The 22,501-nt window shown below is 41.1% G+C and overlaps 1 protein-coding gene across 1 annotated transcript; it reads left to right on the forward strand.

Annotated features, from left to right (window-relative positions):
• Positions 1–1,485: 1,485 nt before the first annotated feature.
• Positions 1,486–21,038, forward strand: LOC102255895 (putative dimethylaniline monooxygenase [N-oxide-forming] 6). Its single transcript, XM_005867641.2, has 8 exons — positions 1,486–1,677; positions 8,500–8,688; positions 9,876–10,038; positions 11,462–11,604; positions 13,179–13,378; positions 15,957–16,312; positions 18,178–18,250; positions 20,068–21,038. Exons 1-8 carry the CDS (start codon positions 1,546–1,548, stop codon positions 20,408–20,410), a joined length of 1,599 nt encoding a protein of 532 aa, XP_005867703.1. The 5' UTR covers positions 1,486–1,545; the 3' UTR covers positions 20,411–21,038.
• Positions 21,039–22,501: the final 1,463 nt, after the last annotated feature.

Consider the following 22,501-nt stretch of genomic DNA (forward strand, 5'->3'; position numbering starts at 1 on the left):
TAAAATGACAATGAGGTACCATCTCACACCTGCCAGAATGGCTACCATCAATAATTCAATAAACAAGTGCTGTGAGGATGTAGTACACTGCTGGTGGAAATGCAGCCTGGCACACCACTGTGAAAAACAGTGTGGAGTTTCCTCAAAAAGTAAAAAAATAGAACTGCCATTTGACCCAGTGATCCCACTTCTAGGAATATATCCTAAGAAGCTTGAAACACAAATCAGAAAGAATATATGCACCCCTATGTTCATAGCAATGTTATTTACAATAGCTAAGATCTAGAAACAGCCCAAGTGCCCATCAGTAGATGAATGGATTAAAAAAACTGTGGTATATTTACACAATGGAATACTATGCATCTGTAAAAAAGAAGGATCGCTTACCCTTTGAGAAAGAATGGAGGGACCTAGAGAGTGTTATGCTAAGCAAAATAAGTCAGTCAGAGAAAGACAAGTATCATATGACCTCATTTATATGTGGAATCTAATGAACAAAATAAACTGATGGACAAAACAGATCCAGACACACTGAAACATGCAACAGACTGACGTATTCCAAAGGGAAGGGGTGAGGGGGGGAGGGGAGAGATTAACCAAAAAAATTATATGCATAGCCCATGGGCAAACACTAGTGCGGGGAAAGCCTGTGGAGCGGGTGGAAGCTGGGTGGAGGGGGGTCAACAGGAGAAATGAAAGAGAAATCTGCAATACTTTCAACAATAAAAACAATTTTTACAGACATTCTCTTCTACATTTAGAAAACTGTTGGTTCTCTGGGGAAAAGGAAGGCGTTGAAATAAGAGTAAGGTCCCTTTAAGCCAAGCATCCAAAGTGTGCAGGGGTGATGTGGTCCTATAGATTGCATGCAGAAGGCTTGAGTTTTCGTTCTGACACCTTTACTTGTTGGCTCTGAGACCTTGAAGAAGCAATTTCTAATCTTGGAGTGCCCATTGCTTCATTTTTCATTGAGAGCACTGGATTGATGACCTTCAAGTCCTTCCTGCTCTAGCAATCACTGACTCGGCTATGTTTGGCATCTTGAATAATTAGGAGAAGAAACCAGATTTAGAATCTTACTATCGCAAAAGTGGTTTAAAAAATAATAATAATGATGAGCCTAAACTGTTAATGTGCTTCTCTAGTTTCTTCTGTTAAGGTGAGGATCCTGACACTCAAACCTCGGCCGCCATCCTCGGAGCAACAACAAAGGTAAGGATAACAGCTGGGGAAAGGCGCTGATAAGGAAAAGCTCAGCTCTCAACTCTAAGGCTCTCAGCTGTAGTGCCTGGAGGTCTGGCTCATCTCCCTAGTACCCTGACATTGAATCACTTGGCTTTGTGAAATGGGTTGCTTTCAAATGCCAAACCAAGACTTTGTGTACAAGGCTTGCAGTAAAGTGCATGAGACTTTGTAACTTGGCTACTGAAGCATTTTATTCTGCTAGTTATTGAATTACCACGGCTCTAGAGTTTGAAGCTAAAGACTCTTATCTTTTACCCCATTGAAGCAGCTCTGACTGACTAACCCTGTGGACAGGAAAACATGGCAAAGAAGGTGGCAGTGATTGGAGCTGGCGTCAGTGGCTTGGCCTCCATACGGTGCTGTCTGGAAGAGGGGCTGGAGCCCACCTGCTTCGAAAGGAGCAATGATGTTGGAGGCCTGTGGAAATTCTCGGTGAGTGGCACACCACTGGAACCCCAAGAGAAAGGAGATGGGTTATACAGCAAATTAAATCTAATCAGTTCTAATTCGGACGTGGAGGAAGGTCACAAAAGTTCCAGATCTGGCAAGTAAAATCTCATCTCTCTCATCTCACTAATGTCCAATCATTCAGAACTATTTCACACCAGCAGGGCTTATTGTGAAAAGACGTCTCCAGCTTATTAAACACTAGAGGCCCGATGCACGAAATTTGTGCAAGAGTAGGCCTTCACAGCCACGATGGCTGCCTGGATCCCTCCCTTGCAGCCACGGCAGCTGCCTGGATACAGCGGCTGCAGGCGTGGCTTCGTCCGGAAGGTCGTCCGGAAGGACGTCCAGTCTAATTAGCACATTGCACTTTTATTATTCTAGATTGTGACCGGTCTGACAAAGCCCAGATCTCCAAGCTGCAAAGAGTGCTAATGTCAGTAATTAGACAAAAATCACCCCACTGCCTCCCCGTGTGACTGACAGGATTCTGAACCTATTGCTCTGAAATCCTAGGAACCTGGAAGAAAAGGAAAAGAAAAACCTAGTTGGGGTCAGAAGTCCCAAGTTCTAGTCTCAACTCTTAGGTTTTCTGGGCAGATAGCTTTTAGGCAAGTCACTTTTCTTTCTGGACCTCAAATGCTCATTTGTCAAATGCAGAGGTTGGAAATTAAGTTATCTCTAGTGTGTCTTCCAGTTCTAATGGGTTGATTCTATAATTAACTCATGTCTACTGGGAAAGCATTATAAGCTTTTATAAATGATTTTGTGTGTTGGTCGTGTGATTATTGAATATGCTGTGAATTCCAAATCCAGAGGAAAAACAGATTGCCTCTGCCATTCAGCCTCATTGTTATAGAAATAATATAATAAGGAAATATTCATTATAAACACAATTTTTAAATTTCAAAAGCCAACTTTGGAAAAAAATCTAGCTTTTCTGTTGTGAATTCCCCAACCATTGTTATTGGATGTAGATGATATGCGTTTGGCTTAAAGACATGAATTATATCCACATCATTCACCTTGTAAATGTATTCTCTCTTGGTCTGTTACAACCCAACCTGCAACAACAGGTTGCTATAATAGAACACATTTGTATTCACCTCAAAAGCTTATATATAAAAAATTGGGGCCCTGGTTAGTGTGACTCAGTTGGTTGATTGTTGTCCTATGCACCAAAAGGTCACTGTTTCAAATCCTGGTCAGGGCACATGTATAAATGATTTTGTGTGTTGGTCGTGTGATTATTGAATATGCTGTGAATTCCAAATCCAGAGGAAAAACAGATTGCCTCTGCCATTCAGCCTCATTGTTATAGAAATAATATAATAAGGAAATATTCATTATAAACACAATTTTTAAATTTCAAAAGCCAACTTTGGAAAAAAATCTAGCTTTTCTGTTGTGAATTCCCCAACCATTGTTATTGGATGTAGATGATATGCGTTTGGCTTAAAGACATTAATTATATCCACATCATTCACCTTGTAAATGTATTCTCTCTTGGTCTGTTACAACCCAACCTGCAACAACAGGTTGCTATAATAGAACACATTTGTATTCACCTCAAAAGCTTATATATAAAAAATTGGGGCCCTGGTTAGTGTGACTCAGTTGGTTGATTGTTGTCCTATGCACCAAAAGGTCACTGTTTCAAATCCTGGTCAGGGCACATGCCTAGGTTGCCGGCTCAATCTCTGGTAGGGGACACGTAGGAGGCAGCCAAATGATGTATCACTCTCACATCAATGTTTCTCTCTCTCCCTCTCTCTTTCTCCCTCTCTAAAATCAATGAAAACATATTTTTTTAAAATTAGGGGTCCTATAATCCTGAAAATATTACGTAAATTATAAGATCAGTAATTTTTATTTTTCATTAGGAATCATCAAGAGGTTATTGTTTTTTAAGAATTCGGTTTTCTGCCCTAGACTGTTTTGCTCAATGGGTAGAGTGTTGGCCTGGGGACCGAAGGATCCCAGGTTCAATTCTGGTCAAGGGCCCTGGGCATGTGCAGAAGGCAACCAATCGATGTGTTTCTCTCACAATGATATTTCTCTGTCTTTCCCTCTCTCTTCCACTCTCCCTAAAAATCAACGGCTCAATCTCTGGTAGGGGACACGTAGGAGGCAGCCAAATGATGTATCACTCTCACATCAATGTTTCTCTCTCTCCCTCTCTCTTTCTCCCTCTCTAAAATAATGAAAACATATTTTTTTTAAATTAGGGGTCCTATAATCCTGAAAATATTACGTAAGTTATAAGATCATTAATTTTTATTTTTCATTGGGTTATTGTTTTTTAAGAATTCAGTTTTCTGCCCTAGACTGTTTTACTCAGTGGGTAGAGTGTTGGCCTGGGGACCAAAGGATCCCAGGTTCAATTCTGGTCAAGGGCCCTGGGCACGTGCAGAAGGCAACCAATCGATGTGTTTCTCTCACAATGATATTTCTCTGTCTTTCCCTCTCTCTTCCACTCTCCCTAAAAATCAATGGAAAAATATCCTTCTGTTACAACCCAACCTGCAACAACAGGTTGCTATAATAGAACACATTTGTATTCACCTCAAAAGCTTATATATAAAAAATTGGGGCCCTGGTTAGTGTGACTCAGTTGGTTGATTGTTGTCCTATGCACCAAAAGGTCACTGTTTCAAATCCTGGTCAGGGCACATGCCTAGGTTGCTGGCTCAATCCCTGGTAGGGGACACGTAGGAGGCAGCCAAATGATGTATCACTCTCACATCAATGTTTCTCTCTCTCCCTCTCTCTTTTTCCCTCTCTAAAATCAATGAAAACATATTTTTTTAAAATTAGGGGTCCTATAATCCTGAAAATATTACGTAAATTATAAGATCAGTAATTTTTATTTTTCATTAGGAATCATCAAGAGGTTATTGTTTTTTAAGAATTCGGTTTTCTGCCCTAGACTGTTTTGCTCAATGGGTAGAGTGTTGGCCTGGGGACCGAAGGATCCCAGGTTCAATTCTGGTCAAGGGCCCTGGGCATGTGCAGAAGGCAACCAATCGATGTGTTTCTCTCACAATGAGATTTCTCTGTCTTTCCCTCTCTCTTCCACTCTCCCTAAAAATCAATGGAAAAATATCCTCAGGTAAGGATTTTTTTTTTAAAGAACTCAGTTTTCTTTCTCCCCCGCCCCCCCCCCAATATATTTTTATTGATTTCAGAGAGAAAGGGAGAGGGAGAGATTGAAACATCAATGACAAGAGAGAACCATTGGTTGGCTGCTGCCTGCACGCCCCACACTGGGGATTGAGCCCACAACCTGGGCCTGGGCCCCGACCATGACCTCCAGGTTCAAAGGTCGATTCTCAACCACTGAACCATGCCAGCTGGGTCGGTTTTCTTTATTTACATTTGCTCAGGGAGATATGGCCAGCTTTGCCTAAATCATGAAATGGTTCTCTGTTATCTCATTAGCAACAATTAAATGCTGCTTGAGCATCTATTTTGGCAGAGTTGTGTATTAGGTAGTAAGATGACTAATATAGGTGACATAGTCACTCTACATAAATAGTTTCTGCTCCATCTGGTGAAGCAAGCTACCATATAGGTCCACAATCCTCTTATCAAAAATGGGCAAAAGCTCCTTTGATAGCAAATGTGTCCTAAAGTCTTACAAAGCATGAGCTGAACCCACAAGGCTATTTATAGTCTTCACTTGTTCCACTTTGTGTTTCTCTGCAGAATTTTACTGCATTTTATTTATAGGGTGCCCCCCCGCCCAGATCTTACAAGGAGTATTATGGAAAATCATCCCCAAGTCTATAAATTCTAAAATATATTTGGCCAGAAGAGTTTCAAGTATGAGATTATAGAACCTTACAACAACTAGATTGTCAACGTGGTGACTGTTAACTTAATGAGCAAATGCCTTGAGATTTAGAAGAGGGTGGACTACTGAAACCTCAGCAGGTCAGGGAAAACTTCCTGCACAGGTGGCTGTTGGTTGAGACTTGAAGGATGTCCACTATGTAACACACTGCAGAGAGTGCCATTCCCACTGTAGCCTGTGAATGGCACCCTGCAGATGCCCAGTGTCCAACGGGGTGACAGTACCAGGTGGAAGAGGTTTCTAGATAGGGTAACCAGCACGCCAGAGAAGGCACTGAACATGGTGGACCCAGGGGTCCAAGTTAACCAGTGCAGCCAGATCAGATGATAGGTCGGTAAGATGCAAAGTCAGACTCTGTGCTATCCTTTCCATGAGGTCATGTGTATAAGCAAAATTCTATCAAAGGCCCTATGTGACTATAAACATTACAAATATTGTAAACTTTAGCCCCCTCCGCATATCACAATCCTTCCTTCTTTTCAAAGAAAAGTGGCTTGGTACAATGTATGATCAGAGAGGGATTTTTGAAAAATGTATTATATAAGCTATCATGTTGCAAGTCCTGTTAGGCAAAGGTGTTCCAGAAGAAAGAAACCTGATCATTCTGAACTTTTCACTGTGTGCTTTTCCTATAAAATAAACACCAAATTGGGTTTACACACTAGCAGGTTGAGTATGAGCATGTTTTAAGTTTCACATACTCTCTAACAGGGCCTCCTGGCCTCAAACAATTTTAATCTGCTGTAATAAGAGCTTGCTCAACAACCTGAGTACAATAGGTCAGAATATTTTGGCTGTAAAGGGGGGGAAACAGAACTATCTGAACTTTTGTTCTACTTATCCATTCATTTATTCATTCAACAAATATACATATTTGTGTAATTATGTATATGGCACTGTGTTAAGTATAGCTGCAGATAAAAGGTATGGCAGGCAGCTAGTATTTCAAAAGCAGAGAGAAAACAAGCATTAGGATAGCTATAATACAAGTGAACATGTGAGGACGGCAGTGAAGACCATCAGAGCATGGTGGAGGGAGATGATTTCCAGTTGGTGAGGGAGAAGGCAAGGAAAGGCATGAGGGAGGAGGCAATTTCTGAGCTGGACCTCAAGGATACATTTAGATCAAGAGAAATGAGACTGATAAGCAGAGATGGAAAACGAAAGGAGATCAAGGCAGACTACTAAAATGCACGTACAGCGTTCTTGAACATGCCTCTGATCTTGCCCTCAAGTTGCTTATGTTCTAGCAGCAAAGATGAGACATGGATGCAGCGATAACTCCAGGCAGGCGGTGAGAAATTGCCTGCAGCTGCTTGGATCTCTGAGTTTAGGGCAAGCTCTCTCAGCCAGAGGCAGAGTCTGAGCTTCATTTCTGCCTTACTGAACCACCCAACATATTGAAATAATGAAAATGGGAGCTCTCTGGAGCAACTGTCTGTTGTTATACAATACATCTATTTCCTTTTGTTTTGGAGAACAGCCTATTTGGGGGGGGCGGGGGTGGAACAAAGGAGCTGTGGGACAAACATTTTTCTCCCTGTGTTCTGATTGGCTGGGGTCCAGGGGCCAAGGGGCATAGATTCATTCAACATGGAAATAATTCAAGAGCAGAAGCTTACATTTTTTTTAACTAGTCCCCAGCCTGCAGCTCAGCCCTGCCTGCCTTCAATGGGCAGCTGAGAAACCTCCTTCAACCCTTCTTCTCTTAACTGTCAATGAAAGGCACCAGCTGTGGGGAACAGGGAAGACAGACGTGAGAACATCCCAAGCATGAGCCTTCTCTTTCCGACCTTAGCAGAAACTTCCAATTGAGGTTTAAAAAGTTAAAATGTGAGCGTACAGCAACCATGAGAAGACGAAGTGTTATTTCCAACTTCAGGGAAAACACTGAGGCCTCGGGCAGCCCCAAGAGACACAATCTTCCCAATTCTTTCCAGTACTTTTTGTCTCAATCTTCCCGACATCAGTTGGGGCTGGCAGGAGACAGACATCTTGAGTCCAACAGCAACATGACATTCCTTTCTTTTCCATCATTCCATGGGAGTTCCCTCAGGATTTGGGGAAGCTGAGGCTGCCAACTTTTGAAGGTACTTCTAAGGCAGCCTATTGTGTGAACTTCTGCCCTGTGCTTGCAACAGAGAGGAAATGTTGACTTTTCAATTAAGCCTTCAACCACTTCTCAAAAGAAGCTGCTTTTCCATTACACAGTGACTTTAAAGTGAAGTGCCCATGGAACACAAGGGCTATGGCTTCTGGTTTCCTATGTTGCCTGGTAAAGAGTGAAACCCGCTAATTGGTGAGCTAGGGAACTCCTCAAGCACAGAGTTCACTTCCAAAAAATGCGGTCCCTGGACGAGCCACATCAACAATTGCCTAACAGTTGGAAATGCAAATTCTCAGGCTCCATCCCAGACACACTGAGTCAGAAATTCTGGGGGTAGTACCAGGAATCTATGGTCTAAGGTGATTCTGATTTCACCCAAGTTGGGAAACCACTTCAATAGAGGGTTCTATTGCTGTTGAAGAGTTTGCTGAACACCATATAGTCAATTAAGTAGGCTAAAAGCTGCAGCCTCCTTTGGGTGAGAGAGAGAGAGAGAGAGAGAGAGAGAGAGAGAGAGAGAGAGAGAGATATTAACATAAGTGTCAGATCAGAATCACTGCTCTGATTGAAAAAAGAAAGAAAACCCTATGGGACTGAAAAAACAGAGCTGATACTGGGGGTTATTAGAATAAGAGGACTAAGGTTGACAGTGGCCCACTCTGAGCCAGGGGCTATGGCTTTCTTTCCAGATCTTACAGAGACCTGTTCATTTTTTTCATGGGTCTTTGGGAGGTTTTATTATTTTCTTTTACATATTAAAAAGCTTTTAGTCATCGGAGCACTGAATGTCCACTAAGGGCCACAGCATTCTTGTTTTCCTTTTGAAGCTTTGTTATTCTTCCAGGAACATGTAGAAGAAGACAGAGCCAGCATTTACCCGTCTGTATTCACCAACTCTTCCAAGGAGATGATGTGCTTTCCGGACTTCCCGTACCCTGAGGATTACCCCAACTTCATGCACCATGGCAAGCTCCAGGAATACATAAGGACATTTGCTGAAAAGAAGAATCTTTTAAGATATATACAGTTTGAGGTATGAGCCTTGTAACTTGTGCTGTTGACATCAAAATGTGTATGGGTTAAAGAGAAAGCAAGGGCACAGCACTCACCTAGAGAAATCAGAGCCAAATGGTTGGACACCGCCCCCACTGGAGGTAAGCTGTGTTGGTGCAGACTGTAAAGTATTCGTGCATTGTTGATGTGTTTTGTTTTGTCTTTGTCCCTAAACATGTTCCCCATGAATCTCTGAGAGCTGTGAAAATGCCACAGAAAATGCTGTCACAGTGTGCATTCCACCCTCATGCTCTCATATTTTAGCAACAATCTCAAATTCTCTAGTTCTTATTTGTGTCAATACTTTGTGGCTCAAGAAAGCATGGCATTCATTAGAAATTCTTCCATTATGAAGAAAGTAGCAACTTAAATGAATGATTAATACAGTTTTTTCCAGCATTGTCCACCCACTTAGCCCCTTAGACCAGGAGCCTTGGGAATTATGGCCCAGAGGCACTGGCTCTGTAAATAACATCAATGCTTTACCTTTGTTTAGAACTCTGAACCTCAATCCTTTACTGTTAAATACAGAGCACATATACCTCAAAAAACAATCAGAAAAAAATATGATGTTGGATTACATATATAATTTTATTTGTTGTGTTAAATAACAGTAAATAAAATTATATTATCCATTGTCCCAATTATGATTATTAATTATAATAAATGTTATAAATTAAAATAATTTAATTAATTATAATAAACATGATTGCAATTTTATTTGATTTTTACATATACTTACATAATAATGATACTGTGAAAGTGGCTAATATTTCCAAAGGAAGAGTATCTATTCAGAGCAAAGGAGAGACTGTCTTGAACCCTAAGACATTCTCATACATATGGAATAGATGGGAAGTGAGAACAAAGAGGAAGAAGTCATGAACGTCGTGGAGGATGGCAGACTGCAAATGGCGTTTTCCTCCAGAATACCCACTGTTAGATATCCCAAATTTACTAACTTCTTGTCAAAAGAGTAAAGATACCCCAGTAAGGAATTTTCCCCGTGAGATTTGAAGATTCACTGTGACTCCTATTTGAAAGTCTTCCCATACATGTCTCAATGACCAGGAGAGCTCACAACAGTTATTTCCTCCACAGAAACACGGCTAAAATGTTAAATACAGAATTATAACTAGAATAAATTTCTTTCTGATTTTCTTTAAGACCCTGGTTACTAGTGTAAAGAAATGTCCCAGCTTCTTAGTTACTGGCCAATGGGAAGTTGTTTCAGAAAAGAACGGGAAGCAGGAATCAACTATTTTTGATGCTGTAATGGTTTGTTCGGGACATCATGTGTACCCCAATCTGCCAAATGATTCTCTTCCTGGTAAGTTTGGGATATATGTAATAATTTTAGGACTTATACACAAACATCAATGTTGAAATAGATCTTTCCATAGATTGTATATTGATTATTCTTAAGGTCTCAAAGATTTCAAAACAAAATTTTTAAGTTTGATGTTATGTGAAATGTAGTAATAATTGGCCTCCTGGACCTCTGTACTAAACGAATCAAGGACCTGTAAGCCAGAGTTAAGATGAAGACACAGGTCATATCTTAGACTCGAATGTAAGTCCTGACAGCACATGGGATCTCTGAGTGAAGTGATACATTCACAAAAATAGAGTCCAACTGCAAAATTGTTTAAAGAAAGTCATTTTCTTATTTATAACATAAACACATTTTTTATTTATAGAGGAAATTTGGGTTTTCTAATTTCATATATATCCACATTTTGCAAATTAACTTTAAAATTCTCAGTGTGTGTGTGTGTGTGTGTGTGTGTGTGTGTGTTGGCATACTCCATTACTATACAAAAGTAGCAAACGTCAAACAATACAATACACAAACAGCCTTTCTTTCTTCCTTCCAACAGAAACACATGTCCACTCAAAAATATTAGAGTTCCCAACTCAAGGCATGATGTTCATAGGCCAAGATAATTAAAAGAGTAGAGATTCTGGGAAAATAGAAGGTCAAAACCACTAATGTTAAGAGGCAGTATATATCCTTTAGGCTTACAATAAATAGTGTAGGCTTAGAACACCTGGCCTCAACTCCTTATTCCACTGGTTCCTTACCACGTGAATTTAGTAAGCCACTTATTTGTCTCAATTTCCTTGTCTTTTAAAATTGAGATAATACCAATAGCTATCATTCAGAAATGTTATCAAGATTAAATGGTTAAAATATATAAAGCCTTTAGCAGAAGGCCCAGCCCACAGTAAGTTCTCAATAAATATTAGCTATTATTATTATTATCAAAATAGAAGTTCTCACCCTAGCCAGTTTGCTCAGTGATTAAAGTGCCAGCCCACAGACTGAAGGGTCCCAGGTTCGATTCTGGTCAAGGGTGTATACTTCCATTGTAGGCTCGATCCCTGGGCCCAGTCTGGGTGCATGCAGGAGGCAACCAATTAGTGTGTTTCTCTCACATCAATGTTTCTCTCTCTCTGTCTCTCCGCCTCCCTCCCACTCTCTCTAAAAAATCAATGTTGGGGGCGGGGGGATGTCCTTGGTGAGGATTAACAAAATACAAGTTCTCTTAAGGGTTTCTTAAAGGCACTAATAGTAACTATTTGAAGGTTTCTTATCAAAAACCATCAAAAGGATAAATGCATTTCAAATAGGGACTGTTCTTAAAAATTAAGACTGCTAATAGGAGGTTTAAAAATAAAAATACCAAAATATGTGAGTCTTTATAATTTCTTCTCAAATCAACTCAAACTATTCCCCATGTTCTACTTAGGCCTAGGCCAGTTTCAGGGCCACTACCTCCACAGCCGGGAGTATAAGGGCCCAGAAGCCTTCAAGGGGAAGAGGGTCCTTGTGATTGGCCTGGGGAACTCGGGATGTGACATTGCTGTGGAGCTCAGTCGCCTGGCTACACAGGTAAACGAACAGAAAGGTTTGGGGAAAACACACCTGGAGTATGGCTGTGCTACTAAACCAAACACTGAGGACGGTGTCTGCCATGTCTTACCACAAGGAATCCCCCTGCTATATATGCCCATTAAATCAGGGGAGACTATAGACATTCTCCCTGTGAAGCAAGGTAATGTGGCCATGCTCATATGGAAGTGCATTCTGGTGGAACCAGAGGTAAGTGCATGTGCTATACACATATGCAAGTACGCATTTCTTACTAATTTTATGTTCTGATCACCTCCAAGCAAACTGGTGGCTAGTCAAGCTCTACCTTTACCTATTTAATAGTAATTCTTATCACTTACCACCCTGAAGGTCTGGAAGATACACAAGGTATAGTTCTTACTACTGTTTATCTATTCAACAGCTACTGCTCAACCAATATCAGGCACTTTTTTTTGACTGTAGGAGTTTCAGATTTGTTTTTTTTCTTTGTTTGTTTATTTATTTTAGAGAGAAGAATGGAGAGGGAGAGAGAGATAGAAGCATCAATGATGAGAGAGAATCATTGATCGGCTGCCTCCTGCACACCCCTTACTGTGGATCGAGCCCATAACCTCGGCATGTGTCCTGACCAGGAATCGAACCGTGACTTCCTAGTTCACGGATTGATGCTCAAACACTGAGCCACACCAGCGGGGCACAGGCACTTTTTATAAACAAACACACAAACAAGTCAGACTACTGCCTGACTTCAAGGAGCAGGCAATGGGTGGAGCTGGGATGACAGGTATGCACACCATTGCAAAAGGAAATAATGAGACATCAGCGACATTAGCTGTGGCAGTGGCAGCACCATGAAAGAAGAACCTAACGTAGCCTGGATGGAGTCAAGGAAGGCTTCCCAGAGGACTCCAGGCTGCATCATACATGACCAGTAGACCCTGAAGAAACAGCATATTTTTAAGGAAATAGGTGCTCAATAAATAAATTCGTAAATATATGGAAAGAAAAGCTTAGGATTTTTAAAGTCATTTTCCCTTGGGTTATTACAAAAGTGGTACGATAGGCAGGTAGCCGGGCTTGACTCCAGGCTGAGGCAGCTGCCATGTTGTGGGCTGCCCCACAAGGTGCTGGGTAGGTGTGTAGAGAGAAATGGCAAAGGAAGCCAGGGACAGAGAACAGAATTCAATCCTTGGCATCTCCTCAGCCTCATTTCAGCTAGAGATTTAGCTACATTTCCCACACACAACCCAGCAACTCCACCACTGAGGTGCACTGGGTTAGCTGGTTTCTACCAGACCTACCATCTTATTCTCTGAGTATATGAAGATGAAACATGTTTGTGGGCTGAATACAGAGCCCTCTGGTTCTGAGAGAGCAAGTTCTCATTCTTTCAACAACTATGCACTAGCCCTCTAGGGTGGAGGGGGGAGTAGGTCTGCCTCTACCTGGTTTCAATTATGAACCCACCTTTTTAGGGGTGCTCTTGCCTGGATAGTGAAGGAAATAAATACATGGATATGTCCATAGACTTGTGTTGTATCTGCTTATTTCTCACAGAATGATATTGAAATCAATGTTGCTTCCCCCACCAGGTCATGATCAGCACCAGAAGCGGTTCCTGGGTCATGAGCCGGGTTTGGGAGGACGGCTATCCTTGGGACAGGGTGTACATTACCCGGTTTGCATCCTTTCTCCAGAATGCCCTTCCTTCATTCCTCTCTGACTGGTTATATGTGAAGAAGATGAACACATGCTTTAAGCATGAGAACTACGGCCTGATGCCTTTAAATGGGTACTGCAAATAACACATACTTATCATTCAAAAGAGTGGGGCTCTAGATTAAGTGGAATTTTTCCTCTCTAGATCTTACTTTAGTTATTTCACTGAGGCTGGTGGGATTGAATGGAGGACTATATAGGAGACGCGGTAAACCCAGAGATCAGGTTTGGGATGAAAATCTTACTGAAATTAGTCAAGTGGGGAAAGGCATATGGAAGAGTACAAAGGGGATGGAGCAGGCAGCTAGATCACCCTGATGTGCAGGATTTGGTTGTGGTATCTACAATCTAGACAGAGGTTTGTGGACTGAGCCAACTCATAAACTCTGTTTGTGATTTTTTAAATATATTTTTATTGATTTCAGAGAGGAAGGGAGGGGAAGAGAGAGATAGAAACATCAATGATGAGAGAGAATCACTGACTGGCTGCCTCCTGCATGCCCCCTACTGGATCAAGCCCACAACCCAGGCACGTGCCCCGACCAGAAATCAAACCCTGACCTTTTGGTTCATAGGTCAGTGCTCCACCACTGAGCAACACTGACTGGGCATAAATTGTGTGGGGGTTTTTTTGTTTGTTTTTTTAATCCTTATCCGATATTCCATTGATTTTTAGAGACAGTGGAAGAGAGAAGGAAAGACAGAAACAACGATGTGAAAAAGACACATCAATTGGTTGCCTCCTGCACACACCCTGACCAGGGCCTGGGCCAGGGAGGAGCCTGTAACCAAGGTACATGCCCTTGACTGGAATCAAACCCAGGACCTTTTGCTCCGCAGGCCAGCGCTCTATCCACTGAGCCAAACTGGCTAGGGCTAAATTGTGTGGGGTTTTTTAAGGAATATCTTGTCTATGCTTATGGGTGAATGGGGATAGAAATAATAATACTTACTCCTCGAGACTGTTGTGGTATTCAGTAAGATTAAAAATATATAAACTTACTTTGTAAACTATAAAGCTTCACAAAATATTGGTTCTCAATAGCCTCAAATCTTTAATATGGTTCTATGGAGCAATTAACATGTCTTAGCAAGTAGGAAGTCTCAAAACAAAAGCACACACCTCCTCCTCCATGGAAGAGTTGGCATTTTTTCAGGATGGTCAGAGGGCATGGGACACACCAGGTATTTGAGATCCACAGAACTGATGAAGTCGATAAATGTAAAGAGATTCATGTATGTGTTTCCTATGGAGACAGAGCCCAACCCCTTCTAATGAGAAAGGCATTCTAGGTAGAAGAATCACTGTATCAACAGAAAAAAAAAAATTAAATGGGTAAGAAAAGAGAGGATCCACAGAGAAATTTTATATTTGGCCCACGCTAGCAAACGTGTTTCATTGTGTTCAGAGAAACGGGTTAAGGAAAAATAAGAGGGAACTGGAAATTGCAATAGCAAATGCCAGGCTTGGGAGCCAGAGCCTCCCTCCACAGCACTTATGCTACCTTGTCTGGCAGACTTGCTAGGCCCCTAAGGAAAAAAGAAAAGGTGATTTCATGCATTTAAAATTATGTTTAATGTAATAGAACTTCTAACGCTCGAGCTAGTTAAGATTTTTTTTTGTCCTGTAACAGTAACTACAAATTCTATTTTGCCTTTGTTCTTGAGACAACTGAAACACAGTTTTGGAAGTCTACTACTAAGAACCAAGCTCCTTCCTAGAAAGGGTTCCAAGTAGCCTACGGTATTGACATACTCTCACTCCTGCCTTGGAGAGCAGAGGTGGCAAAGGGGAGAGAAAAACAGGTTTCACTGTGACCTACTTGTTGTCACCTTATAAGGTAAAAGAAGAGATTGCAGGGTTAGAGAGGTGGAGAACAGTGTGGAAGTATAGGGACAAATTCTAAGATTTAAAAAGTTCCTTAGGATTTGAGATAGAAGAAATTCCCAAATCCCTGAAAGTTAACTCAAAATGAAGAAGATCTTAAAAAAAAAAAAGGCCTAGAATTTTGGCAACAGAAGTGCAGTATCCAAGTTGTTATACTTTCTTCTGTGACCACAGTTGATGAAAGGCATGGCAATAAAACATCCCACCACAAAAAATCTGATTTCCTCACGTATGATGAGACCTCAGCCACAGTAATAGTTCACTTATAATAATGATGCTCTCATGTGCCAGGCACTCTTTTAAGTGCATATAGAACATTGTTTCATTCTCAGAGCTACCTCATGAGGTAGATTCTATGTTATCTCCATTTTACAATGAAGAAAACAAGTGCAGAGAAGTAGCAGCCAGAAAGAGATGGAGCTAGGTTATACATTTAGGTCATCTAGTTCCAGAGTCAACACTCAACCACTTTATTATGCCTCCAAATTAGTGTTATTCTAACCCATTTGATGAGTTTCCAAATAGCGTACATACCCATAAGAGCATTTTCAAGTTTCCAGGCACCAAAAGAGGCAGCTCAGACAGAAATTCTTAGGAACTGCTTTAGGCAATAGGAAAGGAATTACCCAAAAGAAGAGAGTTCCATTGTCCGCATGCTGATGTTCACCTGCTCAAATTTGGTTGCAATAGTAAGGGCTGTTGTAGATATCTCTTGGAAATGATGTACTTTACAGCAAAGGCCTTGTCTCTTGTTTCTGCACAGTGCCCTGAGGAAAGAGCCTGTGTTCAATGATGAGCTCCCATCACGCATCCTGTGTGGCACACTGTCCATCAAGCCTGGTGTGAAGGAGTTCACAGAGACCTCAGCCGTGTTTGAGGATGGGACCATGTTTGAGGCCATTGACTTTGTCATCTTTGCAACAGGCTATGCATACGCCTACCCCTTCCTTGATGACTCCATCATCAAGAGCAGAAACAATGAGGTCACCTTGTTTAAAGGAATCTTCCCCCCAATGATGGAGAAGCCAACCTTGGCCGTGATTGGCTTTGTCCAGTCCCTTGGGGCTGCCATCCCCACAGCGGACCAGCAAGCCCGCTGGGCTGCTAAAGTGTTTGCAAGTAGGTGGGCCATTCTTTCATTCAGTCAGTCAGCAAACATTTACTGAGATACCAAGCTAGGTGCTAGAGATATACGTAAAGGGAACCAGATAGACATGCTGCTTGACCTCAGAGAATTTAAAGTAGGGTGAGGGAAATGCCACAATAGGGGAAACCTTAGGGTTTTCCGGTGAGGGGAGCTAGACAGTGAGTTATTCCATGAAGAGGGAAAGGCATAAATGTGAGAACAGCATAAAGTGTGTGAGGATCCAGAAACATTTTGGTGTGAGGCAATATAAAGCAGAGGCAGGGAGTGGCAAGAAATGGAGGAAAGAACCAGGGTGTGGAAGGCCCATATAAGCTGTGTTAAAGAGCTTAGACTTCTCGTGGGAGAATTGGAAGGACTTTGAAAGGCTGTAAGCAAGAGAAGGATAGCAGTGGGTCACTGAAATGTCAAAGGACATGGCAAAGGTTAGAAAGGACATGTCAAGTACATGCTGGAGGTCTTCTTGCTATCCATGTGTGTCAGAATAACAATGTCAGCTCACTCCTACTCTATGAACAATCTTCTCCCCTTTGGGCTACAAGTGAAAAAATCAAGAATACAAGAATTACATGGGAAAAGGCAATGTCTCAAATATATTGATTTAATTTACTCCAATTATATTGATCATCACTGTCATTAAGAGTAGTAGCCTTTCATTCAAGGGTTCAAGAATCTTGGCCAATATAGGAATACCTTACTTAACATACTACTCATAAAAGCTTAGACTATAGGTAATGAAGAAAGCGTTATAATCATAGAGTGTATATATATATATGTTTTCTAAAAATGTTGTGGATAAATTAGCTTTTCTTTTATGTGTACCTCGAAGGAGAATTACCGCTAAAAGCCCTGTCATGTGATCTTTTGTAACGGTGCTCCCCTATAAAATACTCCCATTGTCTTTTCTCTTGAAAGGCACAACAGTGCCTCATGCCTGAGGTATTGTAGGAAGATTGGACACAGTATATAACCCCCCCAAAAAATTTATAAGAAACAAAGGTATTATTTATTCATCCAGCAAATATTACTTGAGCACCAACTATGTGCCAGGCTCTGTCTTGGCACTTAGGACACAACATCAAACAACATGATTAAAATTCTAATAGAAGTACAGCAAATAGCTGACCACAGTGCACCACTACGCTGAGATAATATGCTAACAAGGACTGGGATGTGTTTGTACACTGTGAATGTCACAATAACGTCTTGCCATTGTTACAAAGGCCAACGAGCTACCATCAGCAATTGGAAAAAACCTCGGATGATTTAGTTTCACAAAAAACTAAAAAAGATTTTGCTGCCCCCTTTTAAAAATGTTTTATTTTTCAATTACAGTTGACATACAATACCGTATTAGTTTTGGGTGTACAACATAGTGACTAGATATTTATAGACCTTACAATATCCTCTTTGGCTGCAGGCTGATTCTGAAAAAAACCATGCTTCTGTCTACTGTCCCATTTTCATTGCCATGTACCTTAAGAGTGAACTATTTCACCAGATTATTTCTTGAAAGAATCCTTAATAAGAGGAGGTAGACAAGAAATTTGAAGAAACTCTTTTAGCTATTATGTGCATGAAGGTTCCTGAGTATATTGAGGATGAGGCCCTCCATAAGGTCACAGGAATATGAGATTGGGTGATTTAAAGCTACGAACCCTTCCGCTGTCACTATCTCAATGCAGACCAGCTTTGCGATTCCCAAAGCAGGTTTCACTGGCTTCTCAAATCTTTCTATGAATTTTTATTCTACTAAAGATACTGAATAAAATTCATCATGTGTCAATTATACATTTCTGATTTGCCTTTTTCAATATTTCTCTCTTCATTTCTTCTCTAGACTCATGTACCCTGCCAACTACAAAGGAAATGATGGATGATATTGATATGAAAATGGGAAAGAAACTCAAGTGGTAAGAGGTTGTACTTGCTAATGAAACAATTAGAAGGCTAACTATAATCAAACAATATTAGGTGGGAAAATAATAGTCATTACATTTCTCCTGTATAAGACTAAGTTCTCAAATGGGTGATTTTGCCCCCCAGGAGACATTTGGCAAAGTCCAAAGAAGTGTCCAGTTCAAAATGCCAGTAGTGCTGAGGTTGAGAAATGATTATAACACTTTCCCGAAGAGCTTCTTTCTCATTAGCCTCATGTCTGTCCTAGACACAGCGATCAGACAAGAAAAAGATATAAAAGGTATCCAGATTGAAAAGGAAGAAGAAAAACTGTCACTATTTGCAGATAATGTAATACTCTGTATAGAAAACCCTAATGATTTCACCAAAAAATGATTTCACCAAATAAGACAAATGCAAGAAAGCCTGAAACTAAGCCATTTTCTTACACTATATACAAAAATAAACTTATCTACAATAAGATTAAAGACTTAAATGTAAATCCTAAAACCATAAAACTCCTAGAAGAAAACAAAGGCAGTAAATGCTTTTACATCAGTCTTTGCAATGTTTTTTTAACATGTTTCCTTAGGTAAAGGCAACAAAAGGAAAAATAAACAGATAGGACTAGATCAAAGTAAAAAGCTTTTGCAACAAACAAAAAACTCATAGATACAGACAACAGAATGTTGGTTACCAGAGAGGAAGGGGATTGCTGGGAAGATGAAAAAAGTAAACAAGATAATGGAAGGAGATTAGATTCGGGATGTTGAGCACACAATAGAGTATACAGATGTTATATTATAAAGTTGTACACCTAAAATTTATATGTTATTAACCAAAGTTACCCCAATAAATTTAAGAAAAATAAAGCTTTAGCACAGTGAAAGAAACCATCAATAAAACAAAAATGCAACCTACTGAATGGGAGAAGATATTTGTAAATGATATGTCCAATAAGAGGTTACTATCCAAAATATATAAAGAACTCATATAATTCAATAGCAAAAACAAAAAAATCTGATTCAATAATGGGCAGAGGTCCTGAACAGACATGTCTGCAAAGATATGCAGATGGAAGATACTCAACATCACTAATCATCAGGGAAATGCAAACCAAAACAACAATGAGATATCACCTTATACCTGTCAAAATGGCTATTACCAAAATGACAGCAAGTAACAAGTGTAGGCGAGGAATATCAGTAGATATTCCTCAAAAAATTAACAATGGAACTACAGTACGGCCCAGCAGTTCCACTTTGAGGTATTTATCTGAAGAGAATGAAAAGAATAATCTTAAAAGATATATGCACCCCTATGTTCATTGCAGCATTGTTTAAAATAGTCAAGATATGGAAGCATCGTAAGTGTCCATCAATAGATGAATAAAGAAGATGTGGTACATTTATACAATGGAATTCTACTCAGCCACAAAAGAATAATAAAATCTTGCCATTTGCAACATGGATGAATCCAGAGTATTCAATTATATGTCAACTAGAGTTAAAAATAAATTTTAAAAACAGAATAATCACATATTAAAGAGAAAACTAAACTAATCAGCCAAATTGGGAACCCAGTTCACTTCAGGCCACATGGCCAGAGGCAAAAGCCTAAAATGACATCAAAGTTGAGTAGAAATTAGGAAGGAAAGAAAAATAAAAGCTTATTTATAGCCAAAGAACAAATAATAAATTTAATGTTGTGGCAAAAGAGAGGCGTGTGGGTGTTACTAGAGGTGCTAAAATTTGAGTTTTTCTGAGATAGAAAATAAGAAATCGGTGCTTCTGTTTACAACTCATTCCTATATGCTCTTTTCTTTCCTCAGGTTTGGACAAAGCCAGACTTTGCAGACAGATTACGTCACATACATGGACGAGCTGGGCTCCTTCATAGGGGCCAAGCCTAACATACCATGGCTCTTCCTGACTGATCCCCAGCTGGCGCTGCAGGTGTTCTTTGGTCCTTGTAGCCCATATCAGTTTCGACTTATGGGACCAGGAAAGTGGGAGGGGGCCAGAAAGGCCATCTTGACCCAATGGGACCGGACAGTAAAGCCAATCAGGACAAGAGCAGTCAGTGAAGCTCACAGACCACAACCTTTTTACAACTTGTTTAAAAGTCTTTTATTTCCACTGCTTCTTCTACCTGTTTTGCTTGCACTTTATTAATGAGAGAGTTCTTGGGTCTCAGAGTTCAGCCTAGAAGTTCAGTTACTGATATGCCTATACATGTACACATATAAAATCTCATACCTGCTCTTTCCCTTCCCGTAGATGTAAAAATGAATTTTGGCCCATTTGACTCAAAGTCCAAATAATGAAAAATACTCAGCATCTCCTTTTTCATGAGAATCTAGACTCTAAAAGGCTGAATTGGCAAGTTTAGAGATGCTCGAGGTAAAGAAGATGGGACAGTAAATGGGAGGACAGCTTTGTAGGCCGAACAAACTTTAATAAGCTTTTTAAAGGGTGTTTTGTCATGGGGAGAATTGATATCACAACCACGTTGAGTCTTCCAACCTATGACACACTATATCTTTCCATTTATTTAGATCTTCTTTAATTTATCTCAGTAGTATTTTATAGTTTTAGTGTATAAGTCTTACCCATCCTGTTTCAGATTTATCCTATTTCATATGTGGGATGTTATTATAAATAGTTTAATTTTTTAATTTGCTGTTTATTGCTAACATATAGAAATGCAATTATCTGTTCTATGAACTTTTATGTAGATTCCATAATACTTTCCACATAGACGATCATGTCTAAAAATAAAGATAGCTTTAGTTCCCTCCCATTCCAATTTGGGTGTTTTTTATTTCTTTTTCTTGCCTTATTGCACAGGATAGAAACTCAAGTATAATGTTGAATAGAAGTAATGAGATCAGACATCCTTGCCTTATTCCTGATCTCAAAAATAAAGCATTCATTCAGTCTTCTATCATTAAGTACAATGTCAGTTGTAAATTTTTTCATAAATGACCTTTACATTGAGGAAGTTTCCTTTAATTCCTAGTTTGCTGACAATTTATATCAAGAATAGATGTTGGACTTTTTGTCTGATGCTTTTTTTTTCTGCCCCATTGAGATGATAGTATCATTTATAATTTTTAGTTTATAAATATGGTGATTTCATTGACTATTAATCCAACCTTGCATTCCTGAAATACACCTTACTTGGTCATGATATATTATCTATCCATCTATACATATAAAAGCCTAAGCGACCGAACATCCCACCGACCCAACAACTGGTGGACCGGTCACTATGATGCACACTGACCACCAGGAGGCAGACACTCAACTCAGGAGCTGCCCACTAGTGGTCAGTGCACAGTGCACTCCCACAGCCAACCTCCTGTGGGTCAGTGCACAGTGCACTCCCACAGCCAACCCCCGCCCCCGCCCAGCCAGCCCCCATCGGCCCCTGGTGCTAAACCATTCGTAGAGACCTGCTTCTGGGTCGGGGTTTCATACATAGCAGAGCAGCTCTCTCACTGCGATCTATCGAAAGTCAGCCCTCGAGCCCTGACCGGTTTGGCTCAGTGGGTAGAGCGTCGGCCTGCAGACTGAAGGGTCCCAGGCTCGATTCTGGTCAAGGGCATGTACCTTGGTTGCGGGCACATCCCCAGTGGGGAGTGTGCAGGAGGCAGCTGATCGATATTTCTCTCTCATTGATGTTTCTAACTCTCTATCCCTCTCCCTTCCTCTCTGTAAAAAATCAATAAAATATATTTAAAAAAATAAAGTCAGCCCTCGACACAAGGGTTCGTCTTGCTCCCGGCCTCTCCCTTCCTGGGGGGCCGCCCGCCCCCTGCGGTGGTGGCATGGCAGCGAGGGAAGGAGGGGGGGACGGCAGGGAACTGCCTTCTCCTCTCTCTTCCCCAGGGGCCGCCTGCCCACAGCTGGTGAGGGAAGGAAGGGGGGAGGCAGGGAACCGCGCACGGTGACGGGGCACCAACGTCGGCGTCTGGTGTCCATTCCTTCCGCACCCGGCCCCGCGACCGTCACCTCCTCTCCTGACCCTGCCGGGGCCTTCAGGCCCGGGCTAAAACAGGGAACCTGGGGTGAGTGGCAGCAGACGTGGCCCCTTTCCCAGGGGGGCCAAGGGCCAGCTCCCTCCTAGGGGCTGGCGGCCAACCTCCTGCGGTCCCTCCCCCTCCAGTTGGCCAACTTCCCGCCATGGTCCCTCCCCCCTGGTCAGCCAACCTCCCCAAGGGGTCCCAGATTATGGGAGGGTGCAGGCCAGGCTGAGGGACT

The sequence above is a fragment of the Myotis brandtii genome, unplaced genomic scaffold, assembly GCF_000412655.1.
Source record: "Myotis brandtii unplaced genomic scaffold, ASM41265v1 scaffold250, whole genome shotgun sequence".
NCBI lineage: Eukaryota > Metazoa > Chordata > Mammalia > Chiroptera > Vespertilionidae > Myotis > Myotis brandtii.